Source organism: Rousettus aegyptiacus, unplaced genomic scaffold (genome assembly GCF_014176215.1).
Source record: "Rousettus aegyptiacus isolate mRouAeg1 unplaced genomic scaffold, mRouAeg1.p scaffold_m13_p_13, whole genome shotgun sequence".
NCBI lineage: Eukaryota > Metazoa > Chordata > Mammalia > Chiroptera > Pteropodidae > Rousettus > Rousettus aegyptiacus.
Genome location: NW_023416288.1, coordinates 59,202,092 through 59,226,637, shown reverse-complemented (window position 1 = coordinate 59,226,637; position 24,546 = coordinate 59,202,092). Strand labels below are relative to the sequence as shown.

General features: G+C 41.7%; 1 protein-coding gene and 1 non-coding gene across 2 annotated transcripts in view; both read left to right on the top strand.

The window, feature by feature from the left end:
• The window catches only part of EXOC4 (exocyst complex component 4), a 632,532-nt gene that overhangs the window by 518,829 nt on the left and 89,157 nt on the right, over positions 1-24,546 (top strand). Inside the window, exon 14 of the mRNA XM_016148762.2 lies at positions 11,329-11,507. Coding sequence (XP_016004248.1) covers positions 11,329-11,507 — 179 coding nt within the window. The remainder of the gene's footprint in view (positions 1-11,328; positions 11,508-24,546) is intronic.
• On the top strand, positions 13,279-13,352 carry TRNAA-UGC. The gene has a single exon. It is a non-coding gene; the product is annotated as a tRNA-Ala (tRNA).

The following is a 24,546-nucleotide window of genomic DNA, read 5'->3' as shown; positions in this document are numbered from 1 at the left end:
CTGCTGGAGGTAAATATATGTGTAAACATAGGTCTTAGTAATCTGAGTAATTCCTCACCCGTCCGTGGACCAGGAGGTTAGAATAAAATGTCTAAAATTAATACATCAACAGGCGGCAGCTTCCATAGATTATGTAAAGAAGTGGTCATAACCACTAAAAGAATTAGTAATAGATTTTTTAAGTTGTAGATGGTGCTTTTGGGGGCACAGGACTAAAGATGGGGTGAGGTGGGATGGGGTTACTGCTCATAATTATAGGTGATGTAAACATGAGTAATTATTACTTAGGTTTTAAGTTTATATTTTATTTAAAAATTTCACGCATCCTCAAACCCTGCTGTTCTTCACTTCTATTTCACTAATTCTCCACAAATACAATGTCATTGTAATATTTTTTATTCCTGAAAAAAATCTTAAACCATCTTTATTTTTCTGTGAATTTTATGCAAGGCAGTTTCCCCTTCTCTGAAGTATGTCACTTTGCATAGGGCTTCCCACCTCTTTCTTTGTCTTCCTCCTAAGAACCCCAAACCCCACCTGCTCCTCAGTTCCTTGCCCCTCTCTTCCAAAAGAGCTTCCTTGAAAACACGACACTTAGTTGTTAAGTTCGGGACTGTTGCCTTAGTTTGGGGTCAGTTGTTCTGTGTGTCTGTTCTGAATAGACTTAGCTGCTTCTAAAGGAAATTGTATGACAATTTAAAAAATAACCAGAATGGTCAATAAACTGGACTATTCAGACGAGGAAATTCATTACTATATAAATTTTGACTTTTACATCTGTAATCATTCTCAGTAGTTGAAAAACCAAAGTAAATGTTGAATTGGTTATTTTAATTCTATATATTGGTAATCTATTTTAAAGCTTAAATACCATTCTTTATGGAAAACTATTGCTGTTGGAATAAGTGCATAATTTATAGTGACTCCTGGCAGAAAACCTGCATAGCCCTGGGAGTTCCAGCATCTGCAGGAAAAAAATAAATAAATAAACAAACCGCCTTGTACCTTATTGTTTGTATCCGCTGTTGCTTGACAACATCCAACAAATAAAACTTAGTAAGTACCCAGGATTATTTGGGTGGCTTGGCTAAAGAAAGACGCATCGGTTATGTTCCAGGCTAACGGAGCGTTTCAGTGCAACTTTATTCCAAGTTGAGTCTAGTTCAGAACTCCGAGCAGGTGCCATCAGCCTGGAAAGAATGTGCAGCTTCACCATGAGCTCTTTGCTCCTTGTTACCCCGTATCGATTTTCATGGAATTTTTCACTGTCTTTACTCACTGATACATTGTGTACTCTCGTCTGTGGAGAAAACTTTGAGACTGAGCCTTGGATTCCTTCTCTGCCCTGCCCCTAATTCTCTGTGTGTTTTAGCAAGTCCCCTCACTCTTCTTTACCTCCATCCCTTATCCGTAAATGACAGCTTTCGATTCTAGAATGCACAGGCTGATTTTATAGTGTGTGTGTCTATTTGTTTTAATTAGCAAATTAGTTCATATGTAATGTCTACTAAAGTGTTTTTATGTTGTGTATTTATTTACACTTTAGGTTGGAGCCCTTTGTGTAATCAGTACACCTACAGCATTCTGTCCAGTTTGTGGAATTTTGAATGTAACTTTATTATTTTTTAGCTGCTCCTCAGGGTTCTAGTTTTAGTATGTTTATATTTACAGCACATTTTTTTCATAAACATTCATCATATATTTGATGTCTCAGAATCACAGCCTTCAATTTTAAAGCTGTTTTTGTAAGAAAATGTGGTCAATTCTTTGATATTGTCATGTGACATGCAGTTCTGAGTTCCACTAATTCTGATGAGTTCCACTAATCTACAAGTCTCAAGACAAATCTTTGATAAAGAGTCTAAGCCACTTATCAAGCAGGGACCTGAATTTATCTAACGGATTGAGCATTTCTGTCCAGAATCCCACGTAAGTGAAATTTTGTGACTCCCACTGTATCGCTTCACGTGAAGTCTGCCTGCGCTGGGGCCAGCCGTGCCAAACTTGACCATCTGGTTAAGGTGGTCACTGCCAGATGTCCCCATTGTCAGGTACATTTATTCCTTTCTGTGATTAATTGGTAATTTGTGGGATGGTAACACGTGACCACATGATTTTCCTATTTTCGAACAACACTTCAACCAATAGTTTTGGCATCCATCGATGAACTGTCTGAAACGTTTATTAGCTGACATTCTTCTGTAAAAAATCTCCTCGACCTCCCTCTATCCCTCCCTCCCCACCCCTCGTTCTCTTCCCATCTCATTGATAGCTTTCACATAGTCACTGCATCAGGCATAATTGGAAGGAGAGCTTGATGGTGGAACGGTGGTAAATGTACCAAAACTATGTGCACTGGGTAATGCGATACCCTTTAGTAATAATACCAGATAAGATGTCCTTATCCCTCTAACGTTAACGTGGACACTTGGTGGTGAGTCAGTCTGTGCTTTCACATCACAGTGATTTAAATGTTTGAAGGTGGCCATAATTGACTGCAAATACTTCCATTGGCCCGCCTGTATGTTTTCCTTTTCGTTACATGTTCAGATTAAAGCTCGGGATGGGCGAGTCGGGGGCAAGTAGCTGCTTTCATTCTCCGGGAAGCCTCAGAAACAGCAAGGGTTCCAGCATTTCTGAGATGTGATTGCATTAAGCAAGTCAGTTTTCTCTGTTCTGAGGATTTAACAATTTCTTGTTGCCATTACTGACATCTCGAACCTGCTGGAGCGTGACTTAGGAACATGACAAAAATAATGGAAAAACTGGAAGAGATTTGTATTTCCTTTTAGGAAAGATGGCTCTTACATCTCTCATGGTTCCTTTCTCTTAATAAAAGCTCTCTCTGCACGTTTCCCTGAGCCAAGTATACGTGAATATCCTGTGACTCAAGAACCAACTTAGAGCATTGTCCGTCCATTTAAAAAATAATAATAATAATTTAAAATGAACACGGAGGCAGCTAATTAAGTGGTCGGAGGAGCGGGCCACTGGTGGAGAGGCTCAAGCTGACCAGCTGCTCGGGGATGGTTTGTGACCCAGCTGAAGCACCGTGTCCATCCTTAGTGGAGGCCACATCCATCCACTCAGCCCCCCGTCCTCACCAGCCATTCCTCACGCATGCTCATTTACTCATCTTCCTCTTCTCTTTTCAGAGTTCTCATGCTGAATGTAAGAGTTTCGTGTCCTCCCTCTGCCCCACATAAACTCTTGAATCGTTTGTAGATGATAAACATATTGAGCTGGAACAAATATTTTTGTCCCTTAGGAGGCTTTTGATTGACTTTATTGCTAGGCCGTTGCCCATCAATCAAGCATTCTGGTCTTAAAAAGTAGGAAGGTGCCTATTACTATCAAGGGGCTGTACTCCGAGATTTAAAGACCTGTATACGCCACCCTCCTTTAGCACTGCTTACCAGTTGAGTGTTTAGGAAAGTCCAATTCCACAATCAGAAGCTATTTTTATATGTCTTTGGGCGGGGGTGGACAAAAGGAAACACTAAAGCCACTACGCTTGTGACAGGCAGTATGGCTTGTGACCCTGATTTATAAACCAAGAACAGCCGTAGCTCTGTTCCCACCTTTGCTACAGTGTGCAAATGAGCATGTCTTCCTCTGTGTGCTTCAGGTTCTCTGTAACATGCCTGAGAAATGTTTGCCATCTTAGGAGACCTAATCAAGGAACACATTCACAGAGCCAGGCCGACTTTCACACAGTATTTTTCAAACTCTGGGTCATGGCATATTAGCAGATTATGAAATCATTCTATTGGCCTTGAACCCACTACAGGAACTAGAAGAGGGCCTGGGTAATGGTGGATTCCTAGTAAACATCTTGATGACTCAATACTATTGATGACTCAATAAAAAGACAAATGACCCAGCTAAAAAATGAACAAAGGATCAGAATTGACATTTCTCTAAAGGAGATATATAAATGGTCCCTCAATAAACACACGAAAAGATGGCTCGATATTACTAACTATCAAGGAAATGCAAATTGAGGCCACAGTGAGAAATTACTTCACATCCACTAGGGTGACAATAATGAGGAGGAGGAGGAAGAGGAGGAGAAGACAGGTAATAATTGTGTAAGCAAGGATATGGAAAAATTGGAACCTCCTTACTATCCGTGGACATATGAAATGGTGCAGTCATTTTGAAAAACAATCTGTCATCTTTCCAAAGAGTTAAAGACAGAGTGACCGTATGACCCAGCAATTCCACTCGTAGGTCTACGTACCCAAGAGAAATGAAACCATGCATCCACACAAATACTCATATGTGAATGTTCATATCAGCATCGTTCATAAAAACCCCAAGTTGGAAACAACCCAAATGATCATCAGCTGGTGAACAGATAAATACGATTTGGTATGCTCATACAATGGAATATTATTTGATAATGAAAGAAACGAAGCAGTGCTGCATTCTTGAACATGGCTGAACCTCGAAACCATGTTCAGTAAAAGAAGCCAGTCACAAAAGACAGCCTATTGTATGATTCCATTTACATGAATGTGTAGAACAGGGACATCTATAGAGACAGAAAGCAGATTAGAAGTTTCCCAGGACAAGGGGTAGGCCTGGGGATGAGTGCAAAGTCTAATGGGGACAGGGTTTCTTTTCGAGGTGACGAAAATGTTCTGAATTGATTGTGCTGTGGTCGCATGACAATACTAAAAACCATCGAACTGCACATATTAAACGGGTGAATTTTATGGTATGTGAATTATATCACAAGCTGTAATTTTAGAAAATGCCCATGCCTGAGCCGCACCCATGACCAATTAAATCAGCATTTCTGAGGGTAGAGTTTGGCAGCAGGTATTTCGTTTAAGCTTTTCCAGTCGAGATGTTAGTGTGTAGCCACAGCAAGCACTGCTGGTTTAGGCTTCCTACCAAGATCCCTCTCGGCACCAGAACACCCCACATCCACAAATCTACTGTTCTGTGTCTACTCCGGTGAGGAAGCTGACTTAAAAACGCACCTTACTTAATTTCTCTGGCTGTCATCTCTGAGGGGGTAGGATCCCAGAAACCCCAATTTCTCAGCAGCCAGGGGAAAAATTAATATTTTTCTAAATCCCAAGCAGATCATGGGAGGAGTTGCTAATATTTCACACATTCATCCTGATTGCAAAGAACACCCCGAAGCCCCTCCCCAACCTCTGTTCTTCCTCTGCACAGAATGTGGACCGCTCGGTCTCGTCTAGGCAGTGGAGAGCATTGCAGGTTTCTGAATGGTAGGAGAATAGTGGGCAAGGAAAAACGCAAATGAAAAATCCTTGATTGTGATTATTGAAGGAGGAGACGAATTTCTAAAGAGTAGCAATTACTTATTAAATATAAAAAGTAGCTCCTCACATGACAATGTGATGAAGCGCCAGGCATGGAAACCACTGAAGGGCAGACTCAGTGATGAGTGTTAGCAGTTTCTAGGAGGACAAAAATAATATTGCAATCAAGGTAACTGGACTATTTTATTACTTTCTCTTTACGAAGGTTTAGCCAAGATCAGATTTTGAAAACCTGATTAAAGAAGCCATCAGCACGGTCCTCCCCTCATTATTTCTGACACACAAATTAGACAGGTTTGGAAAGTGTTGCAGACGGAGCAGTTGTAAAAAGCAGAAGTGATAAATGGAAGTCATTGTCACATCTCGTAAGAATGAGTTGGTTTTATTAGGAATCTGAGTGAGCTGACCTGACTTTTTTCTAACCTTCTTCATTTAGGCACTGACACATAGTAACTACACGATCTTTACAGGTCACCTCAACATGTCTCAGTTTGGCTACCTGTACAACAGAACTAATTAATCTCCATGCCAGAACATTTCCTCAAGTCCCAGTAGCACTGAATATGGTCAGACATCCTTATTAGGTCCTTTATAAGTCAGGGTCTAACGTGGAAAACATAAACCACTTCCAGTATTTACCTCAGAGGGGGTTTAATGTAGGGAATCGGTTATACAGGTTAATGAGGATATGGATGTCCGACAGGGGGACACTAAGGTAACCCACGGGGTAGCGATGCAGAGAGGCCCCGCCTCCCGGAAGCTGGCATGCCCGCAGGGGAGGCGCTTACCGGCGCAGAGGTGCGCAAAGGAAGCCCAGGCGTGGCGGGAGCTGGAGCCAGGGAGGGGGCGCATCCTTCGCTGGTTGCTGGCGACATCACCCAGGGAGGACAGGGAGGGGGCTTATGCCCTGGCTTCTCCTTTCTGGGCCCGGCAACGTCCCGCCAGGGCCTCAGCTAGGCGCCTGGCACGCAGCTGGCACGGTCAGCTCCCCGTCTCCCCGGTGCAGATCAGAGAAGGGAGGGCGGGAGTGGATCTTAGGGCGACCAGGCCGAGGACTTCTAGGGTCCACCCCGTTTGTTTTTCTGCATCATTACTTATATTTTAAAACTTCATACTTCTGCTTAGTGTAAGATAGCTATTCATCGTGTATAAAGTCATTCACCCCCTCTCTCCAGCAAGGGGGAGTCAGGCTCCTCAGCCATCGTATTCATCTCAAGTCTGGGATGTCCACAGTCCTCCATTTCCAGTCGGTGCGATTCCTCCTATCTGGAGCCCTCGGAACTATCTGGGAAAGACCACGTCGCCCCCATTGGGACAACTTATTTTAGTCCCCGCCCTCCCCCTGCTCTGTTCTGGGCCTTGTACCGTTTCCCAGGCCCCTGGGGCAGCTGCCTGGCAGCAGACTCCGCAGTAGCAAGCGGCGGTGGGCGACGCGGGAAGAGGGCAGGGAGAAAGAGCAGGGAGTCCGAACATATATATTATGTGACCAAATATAGCACAGATCTGCAAATCACTGAGAAACTATTTGTGATGTTTCTCTCATAAGTACATTTAGCCTGCTGAAATGCAGATTTTTTTTTCTTTTGCCTTCTCAAGATTTCAGTGGATAACACTATTATTTAAAGACTAAATGGAGACTATTTGAGGCATCTTTGGCAAAATTCTCTTAAATGAGTTCTTGTCAGACAGGCCTCTTTAAAGATCATGACTGTGTGCTAAAATGAAGTTAAGTAGGTTTTACGCTCTTGGCAAGATTCTCATCCGATCAAGCTCTTTAAAGTTTCTCGTTGTGTGGTAAAATTAAGCTTAAAAGGTTTGACACCCTTCAGTTTCTTAGCCTTCTGTGAGAGCATGCCGGCCTACTAATGATGACAGTGACTCTCCCCATGGGGCTCAGCACCTACAGCAGATAAGTTTCGAGCTCCGGTTTCTGTTCCTGGCTATGTCAGATAATCTTTGGGAAATTACTGAGCACCTATTACTTTGTCTTCTCAAGTTAATCATGATTCTGCTGCCCATTTCACTCAAAAATACACATGTTTTCATTAAATGATGTGCAGAAGATAAAGAGTAAGTAAAATTTAGATCTAGAAAGAGGAAGCAGTATCAGCCCAGTTGCTAGGTGGTAGACGGTCCGGCAGTGAGACCCCTCTGCAGGGGACACAGTCCCAACCAGCCTTCAGCCCAGCCGCTCATCGCCTCCCAGTTTGGTTCAAGTAGCTATAATACCCGCGCCCTCCAGTCTTCCATGCTGGAATTCCTGATGTGTCCATTTGAAAGGTTTTCTCATCTGTCACGTGATCTCCAGTTTGTATGGTTAATTAAAAGGTAAACATGTTTTTTGGAGAAAACTTAGAAAATACGAGGCACAAAGCATCATCGAGTCACATAATTAACATTGTGGTGTACAGATATCCAATCTTTTTTTAGTTCATATAAATGCATAATTGTGTTCTTTTTTAATGTTATACAATTTGTACCATTTCATAACAGCTTATTTTGTCCAACTATATATCATGGCTAAGAATAAACTATATACAACATTTTTGTATGGTATCAAGTATTTTCTACTGTGTAATTTCTAATGGCTGCATATTTTTCTGTAGTGTAGATATACCGTAATTTCTTTAATAAGTTAGAGAGTTTAGGAAAAAAACCTGTAGTGAGGCAGCTAAAACCGTCCCCTTAAGGTTATTATAATACATAAAAACCGTCCACCGAGCTCTTTGCCACACACAGATCCTCGAAGGAATGATTTCTCGTGTGTGAAATGGCTCTAGCTGTCAGTCATTTATTCTCAATGTCATGGCTTCTGTGCTCTCTCCAGGTTGTTAGGGGGTGATTATGGATTCCTGTCAAATGAGATGTCTACTATGTATTCAACATGAGGCAGTTTGTATTTTTCTCAGTCTATTGCTCTCCCTTCGGAGGAGGTTAAGCAAATCTCAGTGAGCAAAGGGAAACGGGATAGGCAGGGAGTGCTGGAAGCACACGGCAGACATGCCCGGGGCCCTCAGATCCCACACGAGCAGATCAGACCTCTACATAAATACATTTGTCTCCACTGTCACGTTCTACCCAGGGTTACACCTCTGTGCATAAAAATGGCTGCAAGCCTGGTTTGCAAAGCCGTCTTCCTCCCCTGTTGCTTTTTTACCGCCTAGCTCCAAGGCATTTTTTTGTGTTATATCTATCAAAGATGATTAAAGGGCTGCAAGAGTTGATATATAAGGACAGATTAAGAAAACTAAATATTTACAACTCGACTGAGTGACAGCCGAAGGGAAGATATTAGAACTGTCTGCTGGGCTCAAATCATGGAAGAGACATTGTTTTGCTTTTCCCAGTAACTCGATTTTAGGGATATCTAAATTCAGAGAAAGTTTTCTGAGGATGACATCACTTATGCTAATTAGATAATTGTGTCAGGTAGAAATTACATTTCTCTGCTCGTAGCAAAAAACTTGGAATAGTGCTGGCTTAGACAAATAAGGTTTCATTTTCTCTCCTATAAGATGAAGCCCAGAAGGTATTATCTGGGCCAGCATCACAGCTCCAGGGGGTCACCGATGCGCCCGTGCCCTTCTGTCCTTAGTGCCGTTATTCTCAGTACCATTTTCATACTCAAGGTCACCTGATGTTTGAAGAAGAGCTACTGCAATGTCACTTGCCATGACTGTGTTCCAGTAAAGGGGGGAGGCAAAAGAGGTCCTTGACAAATAAGACTGCCTGAAAGAGCTCTTCCGGAAGCCCATCTACTGCTGGCAGGTGGCATCTCACTGACCACTCATCTGCAAGAGGGGCTGGAAAATGGAATGGGTTTTGTTGTTGTTGTTTGTTTTATTTTGTTTTTAGGTTGGGTACATGGCAACCCCAACATCTGATTTAAAAAAAAAAAATCAGATAATGGATGCTTAGTAGGCAACCAATGGTTTCTACCTCAATAATTTACCTCTGAAAGATTTTGAGAAAAGTCTGGACTCCGAAACAGGGTGACATTTGCTACAATGTTACAAGGTTCAATTTTAAAAGTAGCCCTTGTGATCTAATTTATTTAATCCCGGTTACTCTTACCTATTTCCATTTATTCATCGTAGTGTACTTTGGGTCGACACTAAATAAACCAGTCATTTCAACAGACCTAAGAATAACGATAGCCGCAACCTGTTCGCTTTCACCAAGGTCCACGCACTGTGTCGTGCACTTACTATCATCTGGATGACTTCGGAGTGCCCCGAGGGGGAGTAGTCGTAGATGATGATAGATGAAAGACAGACTCACTGCGGGTTACTAATAATTGAACTCGAGCAATGGCTACATGGGGATTTATTATACTCTTCTCTCTACTTTTGTAATTATTGAAATTTTCCCAGGAAAGATTTTAAAAGTCACCTCATCCACTTCTCACATCACTTCATACGAGGTCAGTACCATTACCCCTCACTAATAATGCTCAGCATCACACGGCAAGTAAGCGGCAGATGCAGAGGTGAGTCCAGGTTTCCCTGACTTTGAAGCCTGTGCTCTGACCTAACCCATGGGAACTCAAAGGACACATGCTTCCCAGACAGGCAACCTGAAACTGGTAAGAAATGCAGATTTCGCATCCCACCGCAGGACCTTTCACAAAACCACCACGCAGGGTTGGTATGTCCACGTAAGGTTCCTGTGCTCCATCCACAGCACTGTATTGTCTCCACAGTCATGACCTACCCAGCTCAGTCCACCAATTATGACTTTCCCTTACAAATGTAACCTTCTTCTGAAATAAGAAACCTAATCATGAGTCGCTACTTGGTAGGGTAAACATTTTACTACGCATTTAATTCACAGCAGTCATTTCTTTCAACATTGAGTGTCCGCTACAATGCCGGACACTAAATGCCTGTGTGTCAATTAAGCATCGTTCTGACTATATGTCAGCTATTATTAATCACTGCTTGCTTAAAACTTAATTCAGTTCGTTCTACTTAAATAAAGCCTTTGCTTTTGCTCACTTAAGGTGTTTTGAGTTGTAAAAGCCTTGGGGCTTATGCAGAGCTCTCCAGGTGCCTGTTCCAACCTCCACCAGCATCAGCTCTGCATACCTACTTGTGTTTACCTTTCCTGAAATTTCTCCCTAACATCCTCAGTCACCTTTTATCATTTCAGGTATCTCCTTTTGAAGGAAACAGCTGTGGGGGTCAGACAGCGCGATTCCCAGCTCTGCCACTCTGTGTCCTGTAGGCAAAACAGTTAACCATCTGAGGCTTCGTTTTTTCATCTGTACAGCAGCTCCGTCATATAGTCTGTAGGATCCCTTCTGACTTCATCCTTCTGTCACCCTACGTAACATGATTTTTCAGCCCTCCGAAACATGAAGACACTGGACTCTGTTTGAAATCCACCTGACTATATTTTTCCAGTCAGTAAAAGGATCACAGTGTTCATTTTTACTGGTTTCTCTTTCCAAATAATGAATGCCTTAATGCTTTATGTTTATTTGCCCCAGATCCTTTTTAGAATAAGCAAATGAGTGACTGAATGAATGAATGAATCGAGCCTATCATCCATCTAACTCGTAACCTGCTTTCTTAAAGAGGCTGGGCCCTCTTTGCTTTTGAACATTTTAAAACAATCGTCTAGATGCCAGATTAACTTAGTTGTTTTATTTGTTACAACAACCCTCAAACAATGTATACGTGTAATATCCCAAGCCTTCCCTCGACTTCCGCAGGGGGACGAGAGGTTAGGGAAAAACCACTGAGGGAACAGGCATCAGAGCTATTTATAGGGCCCATCAAGCCCCTACTGGTCGCTGTTGAAGGTGTAATCATCAGGGTCACTTCCTTCCACCAAGAACTCTTTCTCCTACCAGAATGTGGTATACAGTATATGGCAGTTTTCTCATGAAATTAAACCTAGGAAAATGGCATGCTGCACTGCCGTGATTATAATTACCATCATGCTAGACATGCCTTAAAAAGTATTGCCCACGCCTGTCTTGTCCCTACTGTATGTAAAGTATGTTTCTGGTTTGTTTTTTTAGGGCAGCCTTTGGCAAGGAGTCAGAAGTCCTTATTGGGAACCTGGGTGATAAATTAATCCCTCCGCAAGACATCCTGCGTGACGTCAGTGACCTCAAAGCTTTGGCCAACATGCATGAAAGCCTGGAGTGGTTGGCAGGTCGAACGAAGTCCGCTTTCTCCAGTCTTTCTACGTCCCAGAGTAAGTATCGAGGAGGGGAGCTGTTGTGGGCACAGCTGAGAACCAGCCCGAGTACTTTCATTTGAAATGTGAGCATCCTTATGCATATCACCGTGTGGGGATCTGTTTAAGTTGTCAGAAGATTTGTCGCCAGAATTCTGCTCATGTTGCACATTCTATACTTTGTGATTCTGCAAAAGGAACTTTAATCTCGGCTTCCCTGTGTAGGGCACGGGAAAGCAGGATGGTCCGTGTTAACGTAGCTTGATGTTAAACCTTAGCAACATAAAGTCACCAACGACTGAACCACTGTGTCTCAGGAACAGAAAGCAATACCTTTCGTTATCCTCGCAACTTCTCCAGGGTAGAAACTGTCTTAGGGCTCAGAGCTGAGCACATGGCCGATGCTTTCATTTTAACTGATACAAAGTTAATGAAAATGAGAATAGTAGAAGTGATTGAGATGCTAGAAAATGAAGAATATGAGAAAAACAATTACTCTAGAAAAGAGATGGCTGAGAGATAATTATAGATTTCAAGGAAATTAAGGAATAGGATATGAAATAAAACTGAAACCTTTTTCTATCAAGGACTAATGACTCAGAGAAAAATAATTTGAAAACTTTAGGGCATGTAAGCTTTATTCAATAACTATAAAATAAATACATTTTAAAGGCATTCATTTATAAGTATGTGTTGGCAGTTATAATAGAATCAAAGAAGAAAATGATATGAAGAATGAAAAAGGAGATAACAGATTTGAATGTATAAATGGAGAGGCACAAACAGGATAGAAAAAAAAGTAGAAAAACAGCAAGAACATGAAAGAAACAAAATCAACTCTGAACTTAAAGTTAACTATTAGAAGATTATCAGGAGGAAACACTTGCATTATTTAGAACGTGAACTTCAGAGTAAGTTATTATCAATTGTCTTTTGAAAAGTTACAATTACTTGGTTAACCATGGTTCCAAAGGTAAAGAAGGAAGAGGTGTGGGTGAGATTCACAGGGGTAAATTATTCCCTGAAATTCTGGACCCACAAGCAGAATTCAAGAGTCCTTGAATGCTCACCACTTCTGACCTCATGCTGATCATGTAGCTGTCCTGAGGGTCAGTCGGGGGTGAGGAGAATGTCCAGAAGGAGGGGGGCTTTTGAGCAAGACTGTATATTCTGCTTTAGAAATCTTTTTAAAATATTACTTTTTTTTTATACTTTTTATCTCATGATAAAATTACATGTTTATTCTCAGAATCTATAAGAATAGAACATGTACCCACCTATTAAGGATGGTTGGGCACAGGATTGGATCTGAGCAGATTCCACATAAGTAGGTGTCCTTGAAAGGCCCACAGCTTTATACTCCCATCCTATCAAGCAGTCTGTCACAAGCAGTCATCTCAATTGCCCATTTTATCTCCCAGTGCCGCCCCAGCTTACAAAAAAAAAAAAGAAAAAAAAAAGTTAATTTCCCTTCAGCTAATTGCAAAATAAGCTGCTGTGAAAAGGGACCAGATGCCTCTTTTCCTGCTTTCCTTCGACTCTTGCAAATGCAAGACAGCCTGGGTAGGTCTATTAGTGATGATTGGAAAGTGTCCTTTCATTCGGTGAGCCATCAATACCTAATATTTAATAATGCAAGCTCCAGTGACATAGCATTCCCGATTTTATTCTGTTTGTTCTGCAGGGGCTCCATAAGGCAAGATAGAACACAGCCTCTAAAGCAAGTAGCTGAGTGGTTCGCACAGGCTAACCTGGCAACCACCGTTTTCAAAAAGAGAGAGGTTGAGGTGGCTCCATAATGTAGTGGTTAGCATGTCTGCTTTGCACACAGAAGGTCCTGGGTTCGTGCCCCAGGTGGAGCCACACAGCCCACACCCCGGAGTGCCAGGGCTTGGGCATGCCACAAGCGTGTGGAGGAGACGCCCTGCCTTCAGAGATCCAGCTCGTAAGGGGAAAATGGCAACATCCATAGGTCAGAGGTTGGGCAGAATTAAAGAGGAGGGGGAAAAAAAGAGAGGCGCTTTCTGAGTTATGCTCAACTCTGTAACTGCACAAGTCAGCTATTGTGTCACTAACAGCACTCAGTACAGTCACTGCCTAGTTCATGTCTTTGATCATCTCTGTTATTCTGACGAAGATCTCTCCTACCACGCCCGTTCACACTTTGTCTCATGTACTCAGTTCCATTTTATAATATAAATTGTATCTTCTCAGTTCCTCTCAAGGTGATTATTCCACCCAGTGAGTGATTTAAGTAACTGTCAGCATTTTGATGATCAGTGCAAAACCCAAATGAATTGTAATCACTACTTATGTTGTCTTTGTTAAAACAAAGCATCAAGCGAATCTGGTTTATTCTGCTAACAACAAGCCTAGCTCATCTGCACTAGTCTGTTCTTTAAATTCCCAGGAGAGATGCCCACTGATGTTTGTAATTTGAATAAAGCAGAGAGTTCTCTGATAATGGGTTACTTTGATTATTCCATGTCAGTGTGACTCTAGAAAGGGAATAAGGGACAGCTCTTTATTATTCTTTGAAAAGCGAACTGGATGATTACCTCAGCACAAACGTTTTCAGGTCTCCAGACTAGGTAGCATGAAGAAAATGCCAGCCTTTTGTCTAGCACTCATGGATACTCTTGGCGGGAAGAAATCAAGAAAGGATTGTAGGTTTATTGCTTGTTCCCCATCCTGTTAACTATTTGGCATGGTAACCACCATGCTTTATTATAATAAACAATCTATTAATGTAGTGGAGTAGAGGAAGTTGGCAGAAAATTATTCTCACAGAATATCTCCTCCAGTAATACAGCAGGATTCTTATCCACCCGAAACGTTTGAAACAGCCTATCATACTGAGGAGTTTTGCATTTTAGCGATAGAGCAAGGTTGGCCATTTGTCCAGGAGATAAGAGTTGACCGTTTTTTTTAAAGATAATTTTTCCATCTCTTTTAGTATTTGCCTGAACGTCACTGTGTCTTCCTTACACTTTAAAGGGTCTCTGCAGCTCACGTAGATTCCAGCTCCACCAAAGGCACTGCTCTAACTTCCGTTCTGCCGCAGCTCACGTCCCTGCTCTGTTTCTCCTGGTGCCCCCGCCCTGCTCAGTCTTCCTTGGACCTGTTTTACTTACAGTTCTTTCCATTGAAAGCCACAAACCAGTTGAAGGAAAGAGAACGCATTGATTGATAAAACTGGTCGATCAAAAGACTTCGGGTGTGGCTGGATGCAGAGGTTCACAAGATAGCAGCATGTCACAGACATGTTTACACACCTGTGTGTGCTCACTTGTGTGTTCACACACTCGCTCCCTCCCTCCCCCTCCTCTCACCTTCTTTCCTCCTTTTCTCTCTCTCTCTCTCTCTCTCTGTCTTTTCTCTTTATTGCTTTCCATCACAGGTAAGTGATTTGCATGTGGCAATGTCTTTGGCACCCAGCAGCCCCAGCATTATTTGGTCCCAGACAAAAAGAGCATTTTTTTTTTGCCGAGAGCTCCAGAAGCGGTCCCAGAAGGGACTTGGATGGACCCAACCTGACCTCTCATGGCTCCCTCCACTTCTCTTTGCATGTGCCTTGTTTCCTGACTCTCATCCACAATTCAGCCTTTGTCTCCCACTCCTCACTTCTAGAGTTTCTTTATGTTCAAGATCTGTTTTAACAAAGATGCTTTTGGTATAAGGGAGTTGAGCAGGATCATATTAGGTCTGAGCATTTGGGATCTACGTTTCTACATGTTTTCTTAATTGATCACAATTTCAACTTTCTAGTAAAGTCACAGAGTAATATCTGCCCTTTGTAGTATCTGCTGTTTGTAAGAATCCTAAATCAAGACCTTGAGATTAACTATTATGGCAAAGAAGATTCTCAACAAAATGTGACCTACATAAAAATTGTTAGAGTGTATTCAATTTGAACACTAATGATTTTCTTTTGTATTTTTTTCTTTTGTTTTAAGGATGTGTTGCTTTTAAAAATAGACGACAGAACAGGAAAGGTGCTTCATGGCTCTTTTTGTCGACACTGCTTCCTTGAGGGGTAGGGAGGGAGTCCTCTCTGTCTTAGATTCTCTAAAAGTCTCCAGGATTAGAGATTCTAAAACTTCCTTGATTACATATTCTGCTCTTGAAGCAACCTTACGCTCTAGGAGGTTATCTATTTTATATTAAAGTCCCTTGGCTTCAGTCTAAACCTCTTTCTTCTGTCCTATTCTTCAGAAATTAATGTTGAATATCTTCTCTATGAAATACTTGAATGTGTGTGAAAAGATTTTCCTGGCCCCTACCTGTCCATCTCCGGATGTCAAAGACTTTTGGCCGGGAGATCTGGTAGACCAATGTAAAATGGCTGTGGCTTCCTTTCTGTTTCCTTCAAACTTGACTGCCGTAATGACCCTTTGCCAATCATTGTACTGTCCTCTCTCTTCTCGGAGAGTCTGGCTACTGATGTAATTCCACACGTCGGTTCACTGATGAATGCTAATACGCCCATTGTAAAGAAGCTCCTGGGATTGACTTTTTTTTTTAATAAAAATTTTTTTAGAATAGTTTTAGATTTAGAGTAATGTTGCAAAGGTAGTACAGAATTCCCATATCTGGTACCCAGTCTTCCCTATTGTTAACATCTTATATTTGTCACAACTAATGAAACAATATTAATACATTGTTATTAATTAAAGTCTATACTTTGTTCAGATTTCCTTAGTTTTTATCTAATGTCCTTTTTCTGTTCCAGGATCGCATTTAGGACATCATAATGTGTTTGGTCATTATTGCCTCTTGAGGCTTGTCTAGACTGTGAGTTTTCTAGACTTCCCTTGTTTTGATGACCTTGAGAGTTTAGAGGAACAGTGGTCAGTGATTTTGCAGAATGCCCTTCAGTATGAGGTCGTCTAGTCTCTTTTCATGATTAGACTGGGCTTATGGGTTTGGAGAAGGAAAACCACAGAAATAAAGTGCTGTTCTCACATCGTATCAGCAATAACTGCTATAGCTGCGATTTATCACCGATGATGTTCTGGGATTGATTTTTATGCCTCCAATTCTCGTAGTCCTCTCTAGACAGTTCCTTCTGAGTTCTAGATAGACTTCCCACTTTACCACCGTACAATTGCTTTTGTATATTTTTCTAGTGAGCATTTTTTTTAACATGACAAATGTATCTGTTTTAAGCCCAATGTTTGGACAAGTTGAATAGCTGCTAAAAAAAAAAAAAAATAGTTATTCACCTTAAACAATTATGCAGTTGATACTGACTGAAATCTTATGGGTCTGAAAGGCTCTGTGTAGAAGGAGCTATTTTGCCTGCCCTGAGCCACTTGATTAGGGCCTGCAGATAGTTAGTTCTTAGTTGCCACTTGTACTAAACAATCCTCGATAAATGCACACAGCCATGTTCCTTTCAGAAAAAGCCATGCCGAGATTGAAAGAGTTATCCAAATTTTCTTCACTAAATACAGTCTTATTTTAACCCATCTTCATTAGGCAATAATGTATAATATTGACTTAAAACCCTACAAATGAAATTTGCTTCCTGAAAAATGTCCTTGCAGAGAGCAGTTCTCCACATGGGTGCATGTCAGTCATAATGAGTTGGAGAGCTTTTAAAATACTGATGCTTGGGGGGAAAAAATACTATTGCTGAATCCCACTCTCAGAGATTCACACTTACGCGTTCCCGCATGTGGCCTGAGCGCCCCCAAACCAATCAAACCAGAGGCCGAGAACCGCCCTTCTAAAGGACTGGCCCTCAGTCTTGGCTTATGTCATAATCGCCTGTCGAGCTTGTGGTCAGACTCTTCGGGGGACATGCCCAGGCTCCCGTGCCTTTTAACACTTTCTCAGACGGTTTCAACAAATAGCCAAGATTGGAAAACACTGATTTAGTACCCCCCAAATTCCTTCTTTAATTTCTCTAGCCCTTTCCATTTGGGAGCTCCTGCGTAGTTATGTCGCCGGTCCTTCCGTTCTCAAAAGCTTGGGCTTTCAGATGACTCCCCATTTCACGGATGAGAACACCAGACATAGAGGTGTCGTCTTCAAGTCTGTCTGTGCCACAGTCAGGTCCACAGCCCACTTCTGCTGAGCCCTTTTAGTTCCAAATTGTCTCCCAAAATCTGATTAAAAATAAAAACATTCCTCTCACCCTTTTCAAGCCAGCTCCATGAGAAGGGCACAAGGAATTCGTGTCTCTCTTAACATGCAAGGCTTCGATTGCCAAACCAATTGAATGAATGTGGAAGTGTTTACAAGTCAATCATATCATTGCAAATAAGGACAGAGAAGGTCCAGGTGTGTCTGTGCATCCCCCAGACGTGCTTGGGGGCGTACGTGGAGGCCATTATGCATTGCCTGCTATGATTTAACATTTTCTAGAAGGTGAAGCGTGGATTCTCCCATGCTAGAGCTCACCGGCGTGGGTTCTTTTCTGCCTTAATAGTAAATGAAAGATAAAACGCAGACCGCCCCCGCCCCCGGCCCACTGTTTGTTTTTCTGCCTTGACACAAATGAGAATAAAAATGTCCCTAGCCAAGATCTCCAGAGACACCGTCCTGTTTCAGCTTTGCTTTTGTCAGTCCATTAAGCGAGAATTTTCCCTGTCATAATTTCATCTGATTATTTTTAATTAAAACTCCATGCATGGTAATTCCTCTCCTGCTTCGGTATTTACAAGTTTCAAATATTTGTAGACTGTTATCAGACAGCTCCTCCTCAGACATTTGCTTAGCCTGACTCTACATATTTAGTTTCTCTCATCATCTTTTCGAGGATAGGCTTTCCATACCGTAATCATTTTTTGGTCTTATTAGCTGTCATTTTTTTTTAAAGCTGACTCTCATTCTATGGCTTCTCTCTTGTCATTCCTCTTCCTCTGTTGGTGATCCCTTCTGAAGTTATTGCCATTGGTTAACTTTGTGATCGTGCTGTTTACAGAGAACATTAAGTTACCCCTGGTATTAGATCTTCTTTATGAATTTCCCACTGTCCGATTCTGGATTCGTTTTGATCATAGCTAATTGTATGAGACTTTATCTCTATATATATTTCCTGTGCTCACTTTGGCAGCACATATACTAAAATTGGAACAAATATATTTCCATGTTGTACCCAATTTTACAATTAATCGTAGATTTTGTATGAATAAAGACAGCAAATGATAATTTTATAATTCAGTTTTGTTCATTTTCAGTCTCAATTATACTCTTGTTGTGTGTCAACTAATTGAAATTGACCTTAATGAAGAAAGAATTGTGCGGCAGGCCCTTGTGCCCAGGGTGTTTACCTGATAATTCTCAGGAACCCTCTGAAACCCGTGTTGCTGGCAGCAGCGGGGATGCTGGTCCTTCTCTCATTTTACAGGGAGAAGCATCTGGGCGCGGCCAGCTCCATCTCCACAGTGATGCGCTATGTCCTATCTCTGCTGATTATCCTCCAAGCTGCAGACCGATCAATAGGCTTCCCGCGTTCTCTCGCTTTTAGCACATTTTAAATACTGAATCATGAGGGTCAGTCTCCTTTTAAAACATTTCTGCTATTCTTTCCCTTTCTCTCAATGAGTATCCTCACATGACTTCTAAATCATGGTCATTTTGCCTCCCTCCCCCCCTTAAACATCTACATATTTTTTTTTTAATTCATAGACTCTTTCCCATGTTTTTTCCTTAGTATAGGAGGCATAGGACATATTTGACTTTGAAGTCAGGCACACGTAGGAACACCGTAGGGAAATTGTTTAGCCTCTCTGAGTTAAATAAGTTTTCTTTCCTATTAAGTAGAAATAGTGATGCACACTGTTTAGGTTGCTGTAGCCATGAAATGAGATGATGAACTTGGCGTTCTTAGCAGCGTGTGACACACAGTGGGTACTCAGTATGGGGTTCCTGGGGTCCCTGCTATAAATCTTACCGCTGGAGCTCTCACTCATTGCCTGCCTTCTCTAGTACTACATCTCTCTCCTACCTCTTCTGGCTTCTCTCTTATCCAAGTCTTGTGGTTGCTGTTAAAACTGTGTTAACAGCTGTCTAGTCCTGAATCATTCCTAGTAAGTCATGGCCGTCACTCTACCAGAGTTCCCAGAAGTCTCCTAGGTCGTGAGAATCTGCCTGAGAACAGATCTGCATCTGAGAGTCACCTCTGTCTACAAATTACTCATCTGAGAAACCAAGTTGAAGCTCAAAAAGATACCTACCTTTTTATTCTTCGAAACTATGGAAAGAGCACTCAGCTGTTATTGGAAGGCATGCCAGAACCAAACGCAGTTCCCTTCCTATCCATCAGCTGGTCGTCCGTAGCGTTCGCTGTCCTGTGCTGAGCACTGCTCAGAAAGCACCGCCCCACCTCCCTCAGCGAAGGCTGTGGGCGTTTCAGTGTAATTACGGAGTTCTAAGTATCTGCCCATAAAGAATTATGTGGCGGTTTCTTTGAAAAGGCCAACATTTGTATTCATAAGGGAAATATTTTATTAAAATATGATAATATCATGAATGCTTTAGTGTGGAGGCTAGGGGCTTCCAGCTGAATGATTATATCTTCAAACAAAACTATAAAATGGTAATAGAAGAAGAAACAGAAATGAAAATCTCTGGGGAAAGGGAGAGGCAGAAGAAGTTGGAAAGCAAGAGAAAGCTCTAAAGCGGCATGCTGAAATTACAGAGCCAGACTGAAGAGGTGGTGGAGATGCAGAAGTGCCCGAGGCAACAGCCAGAGCCGCCCTGCAGAGTTCTGGCTGCCCGAGCAGCAGCACCCGGACCACAAATCTGAAGGAACTGAGTTGGTGGCCAAATGGGAAAGTCGCTTACGGTGAGAATCAGTGGATCACTACACGCGAAGGCACCACTAAACCCAAGCTCTTATCTGGAAAAGCCCTCAGGTAGTTGGGTGCTTTAAAACTTCCACTAAGCCCACTAACCAGGGTGAACCCATGACTTGATGGACTCTTACTAGAAAAGGTGCATCTTTTAATTTCTTTGCTTGAATCTAAGTGTAGGTTTGGCACATAATTCAGTGGGTAGGAGAGACAGATCTTTTCACAGGGAAAACAAAAAAGAATAAAGAGCTGGCCTAGATTTAATGGAAGAAATCTCCACTACTTTGTGAGATTGGATTTAGAAAAATGTTCTATGTATAGACTGGATATGCTCTTTCAGACAGCTTACTTATTAATCAATAGTACGTAAAGTCCCTTTCTAGACTGCCAGCCCAGGAAAGTGTGACAAGGGGGCGGTACATGTGAGTGTGTTTGCGTGTGACAGCCCCAGAGGATGCCATGATGACGGTAATGGCATTCAACACTTAGATTGCATTTCATACTTTCAAGGACCTTTATAATCATTAATTTTTAATCTCTTATTCCTGCCTCAAGCTGTAGTTGACAGGCCAGCCTTTATTCTCTCAGTTTTATAAAGCATGACCGTGAAACACAGAAGTTTGGCCATTTGCCCAAGGTCAAAATGAGTCAGTGACAAAATCTAGACTAAACCTGACCATTCCCAGAATGCACCATAGTGTCTGGAAGGACAACCACCCATCACTCGTGCGCCTCAACACGCCAAGCCAGCCTGCCTGTTTCCTCCACGTCGGGGGTGAGGCTGTTCTTCCGCTGTCTGTCAAAATGACAGCAGCAAGATGGACGCGATGCTGCACTCCTGGTATGAACGCCACTGGGCGCACTTTAACAGGGGAGGGGGAGTGATCTAGACGTTTCACCCACTTTAAAAAAGCCGTGCCGCCCCCGCGTGCGCACACGAGCGCATGCGCGCGCGCGCGCACACACACACACACACACACACACACACACACAAGGATCTATTTTGGAACCAAATTTTCTAGTCACGTATTTAGGACAAGGTCCTTTTACTTTATTATCCTAAACTCAGTACTGTAATTTATCATCCAGTATTATAAATTATACAATAAAAATGTAAAAGGCCTCCTTCTTCCTATGAGGTACAGGCATGTATTAGGTGAAGGTCTCCAAGGAACAGTGTTGCTTGTTAATAGCAGTTAACTCTAGGTACCAACCTCTTTGAGCTCTGTTTGTTGAATCCTGGTAGATTTGACTGGAATTCTTAACTAACAACTTAATCCAATTTTTATGAAAGGAAGAATAGTGAGGACTTTTCTATAAGATGCGTGAAAAACCTAAGTGTCTTTCTGGAAACCAAGAATATCTGATCCGATTCTTCAAGGAAGCAAAAAAATCCTGTAAATGTCAGAAAGATGTTACATGCTGGAAACCCCTTTTGGTCAAATTCATCTAAAGAAGGTAGTATTTGTAGGTGACTTTTCAGCAAGTCTGTCAGAAGCTTCCAGCTACAGATAAAAATTCAATAACGTTTCACTGTGGATGTGCCACAATTATCACTCATTTAAAAACAGTCCCTCTAATGGAGTATTTTATCACGCCGGACAGTCTCTGCATTGTTCATTATTTAGTGTTTGCTAAGCCGATGGCACTTTCACGGCACTTTTCTTATCTCTGCTGCTTCGGAATTGGATTTTATATTTCCAACCCAGTCAGATATGACAAGTCATTTTCTTCCCTCTTGTCTTTTAAGAAACGCAAACTTGATTTCTCTTTTTTTTTTTTTTTCCCAACAATCACCACTTAAAGATTAAAGTTATTGGAAATGTCTGTATTAACTAGCTTTGGGTCGTGCAGTGGAGGACTATTGCATTTTAATTGCAATTGGGGTTTTCCTCTCTTCTTTTTTTCTTTTCTTCTTTTCTGATATATGTGTATTCTATATCTCTTTGAAAGCTCTTTCTTTTAAAACACATAGCGTATGGCAAAAATGAGGCATTATGAAGCTCGACATGGTTAGAAGACAAGAGAAGGTATTATCGGAATTACTGTATTATAGAGCCTCAGTAAAGGTGATGATAAGCTATGTGAGTGGCTCTCTGTATATAAAGATTGTCTTTATATGAGAAACTTCCTGAAAGGAAAATGATAAAGTCATTAGCCTGACACCTGGGGAGACATGCCAGTTCAAACAACATCTCTTCCTATATATAGCTCATTATTGAGAATTTTAACGATTGCTAGTCTTAGAAATTCAGCTACCTGTGGATCCAGATGAAATATTTTTAAAAGAAGCATATACTTCATCCAAGCTTTGGACCTGATCTACAACACGTACTTTTAGATGTTTACTTTTTCCTCCAGGCTTTATCTTAGGCACTCTATAGTTTAGTGTTATTTTCTAATGAAGAACAAGTCCCTTCTCTTTATAATGAGAAATCTCTGGGAAACAAAGGATCACAATAAAATGGCCACATATCCTCTTCCTTCATCGGAAGCTTTCTCCTTAAGCCTATTAAGGACCTGTCCATTTTCTCCATGAGAGTGTCTTGCACAATTTTTAGGGAAATATAGAATTTCAAGAACCGCGGTAATAAGATTTTGACCTTTTAGGGCACAGTCTTCAAATAGCAATATCAAGATACTGAGACAAATTGTGTAGAGAGAAATTCTCACCAAAATATCAATTTTAGGATTTATAGATTATTATAAGCATCAGAACAAATGACATCAGAGTTTTTACTCAATACACTAATTATAAAGGCCATCCTTTAGGATTCGTTTGATGAAGAAAAATATTTGCTCAGACTTGACCCAGAGAGAGAAATGTTCTGATCTTCTGTCACTTCGACTTCTAAAAGAAGGAGTATGACAGAAACTTCACCGGTGTATTATTTGTTTAAAGGTACTATGAGTCCAATTAACGCTTTTGCTCAAGCCAACAGCTTTTGGGCTTTTCACAGAAATCTTGGAAATGTGCTAGCGAAACGCCCCCACAAGAGTTTTGCATATGCTGCTGTATCTGCCTAGCTCCAGGAAGCAGAGAATGGGTCAGTGATAGACAGATGGCTGCCAAGGCGCCACCAGCAACCGGAAGCTTCTCCCACCACCTTCAGTTATCTCAAACGAGCGGGGAGAGGTACTTCCCTTCCTCACTGTGCCCAGACTTTCTCTCCCTGACCCAACCCCCCCGCCATGGAATACTGAGGCAAGACTGACATCTAATGTTAGACTCCTGCCTTAGGCACCAGCACAACTCAATAAACGGGCATGAGCTGGCCTTGGACAAGGCATTTAACGCGGATGGTGTTGTCTGTGTTATAAATCCCTCACAAGGTTGCTCTGAGGGTCAGGTCAACTGATGTATACACAACAGCTGATACAGTGTGTAGCAAACAGTAATTCTTCGATAAGTGGTAGTTTTTTTTTTTCCTTCTGATCTCTTTTTTAAAGTTCCTTACCTCATTCTTAGCCATCCCAAGAATATTTTGTTCCTGACTCTTTTCATTTTACTGCCAATACTTGCCCATGGTGGTACTCAATGTGAAATGCCCAGGTCTGCCTCCAGATGATAACTGGGCCATTCTGCTTAATAATTTAATTTCACTGTCAAGGGGTCTTTGGTGTCTTGCATTTAAAATTAGACTCATGAGCACTTATGTTTAACAGCCTTCCACAATCCATGTGACCTTTGCACTCAAGCACAAGGTAAGATTGTATTTATTTGGGCCCACAGTGAGTGAAACCTCCAGCTCTCATTAAGTGACTGCTTTAAATATGTCCTTCATTGTATCAGGGGATATGGAAATGAAGAAGCCGCTGTATTGTGCTTTTAGTAAAACCTGTAACAAAATGACAGACCATCCACCTCCACAGCCTGTAATCTCTCTGGAGCTCTTGGGCCGCTTACATCAAGGGATTCCATCTGTATCAAAGCAGCCTGATGGGCCAGCTCTAGTTAAGACTTACCCAAGCCAAAGCTTGGGTTTCTATGAGTCCAGCTTTTAAAAATTCCACATATCAGTGAGATCATACAGTATTTTTCTTCCATTTTCTGACTTATTTTATTTACATCCTCAGGGTTCATCCATGTTGTCACAGATGGCAGCATTTCCTCCTTTTTATGGCTGAATAATATTCGTGTGTGTGTGTGACATCACATTTTCTCTAGTCATCCATAGATGGGCACTTAGGTTGTGTCTCTCTCTTGGTTTATTGCAAATAATGCTGCAGTGATCATGGCAGTGCAAATATAT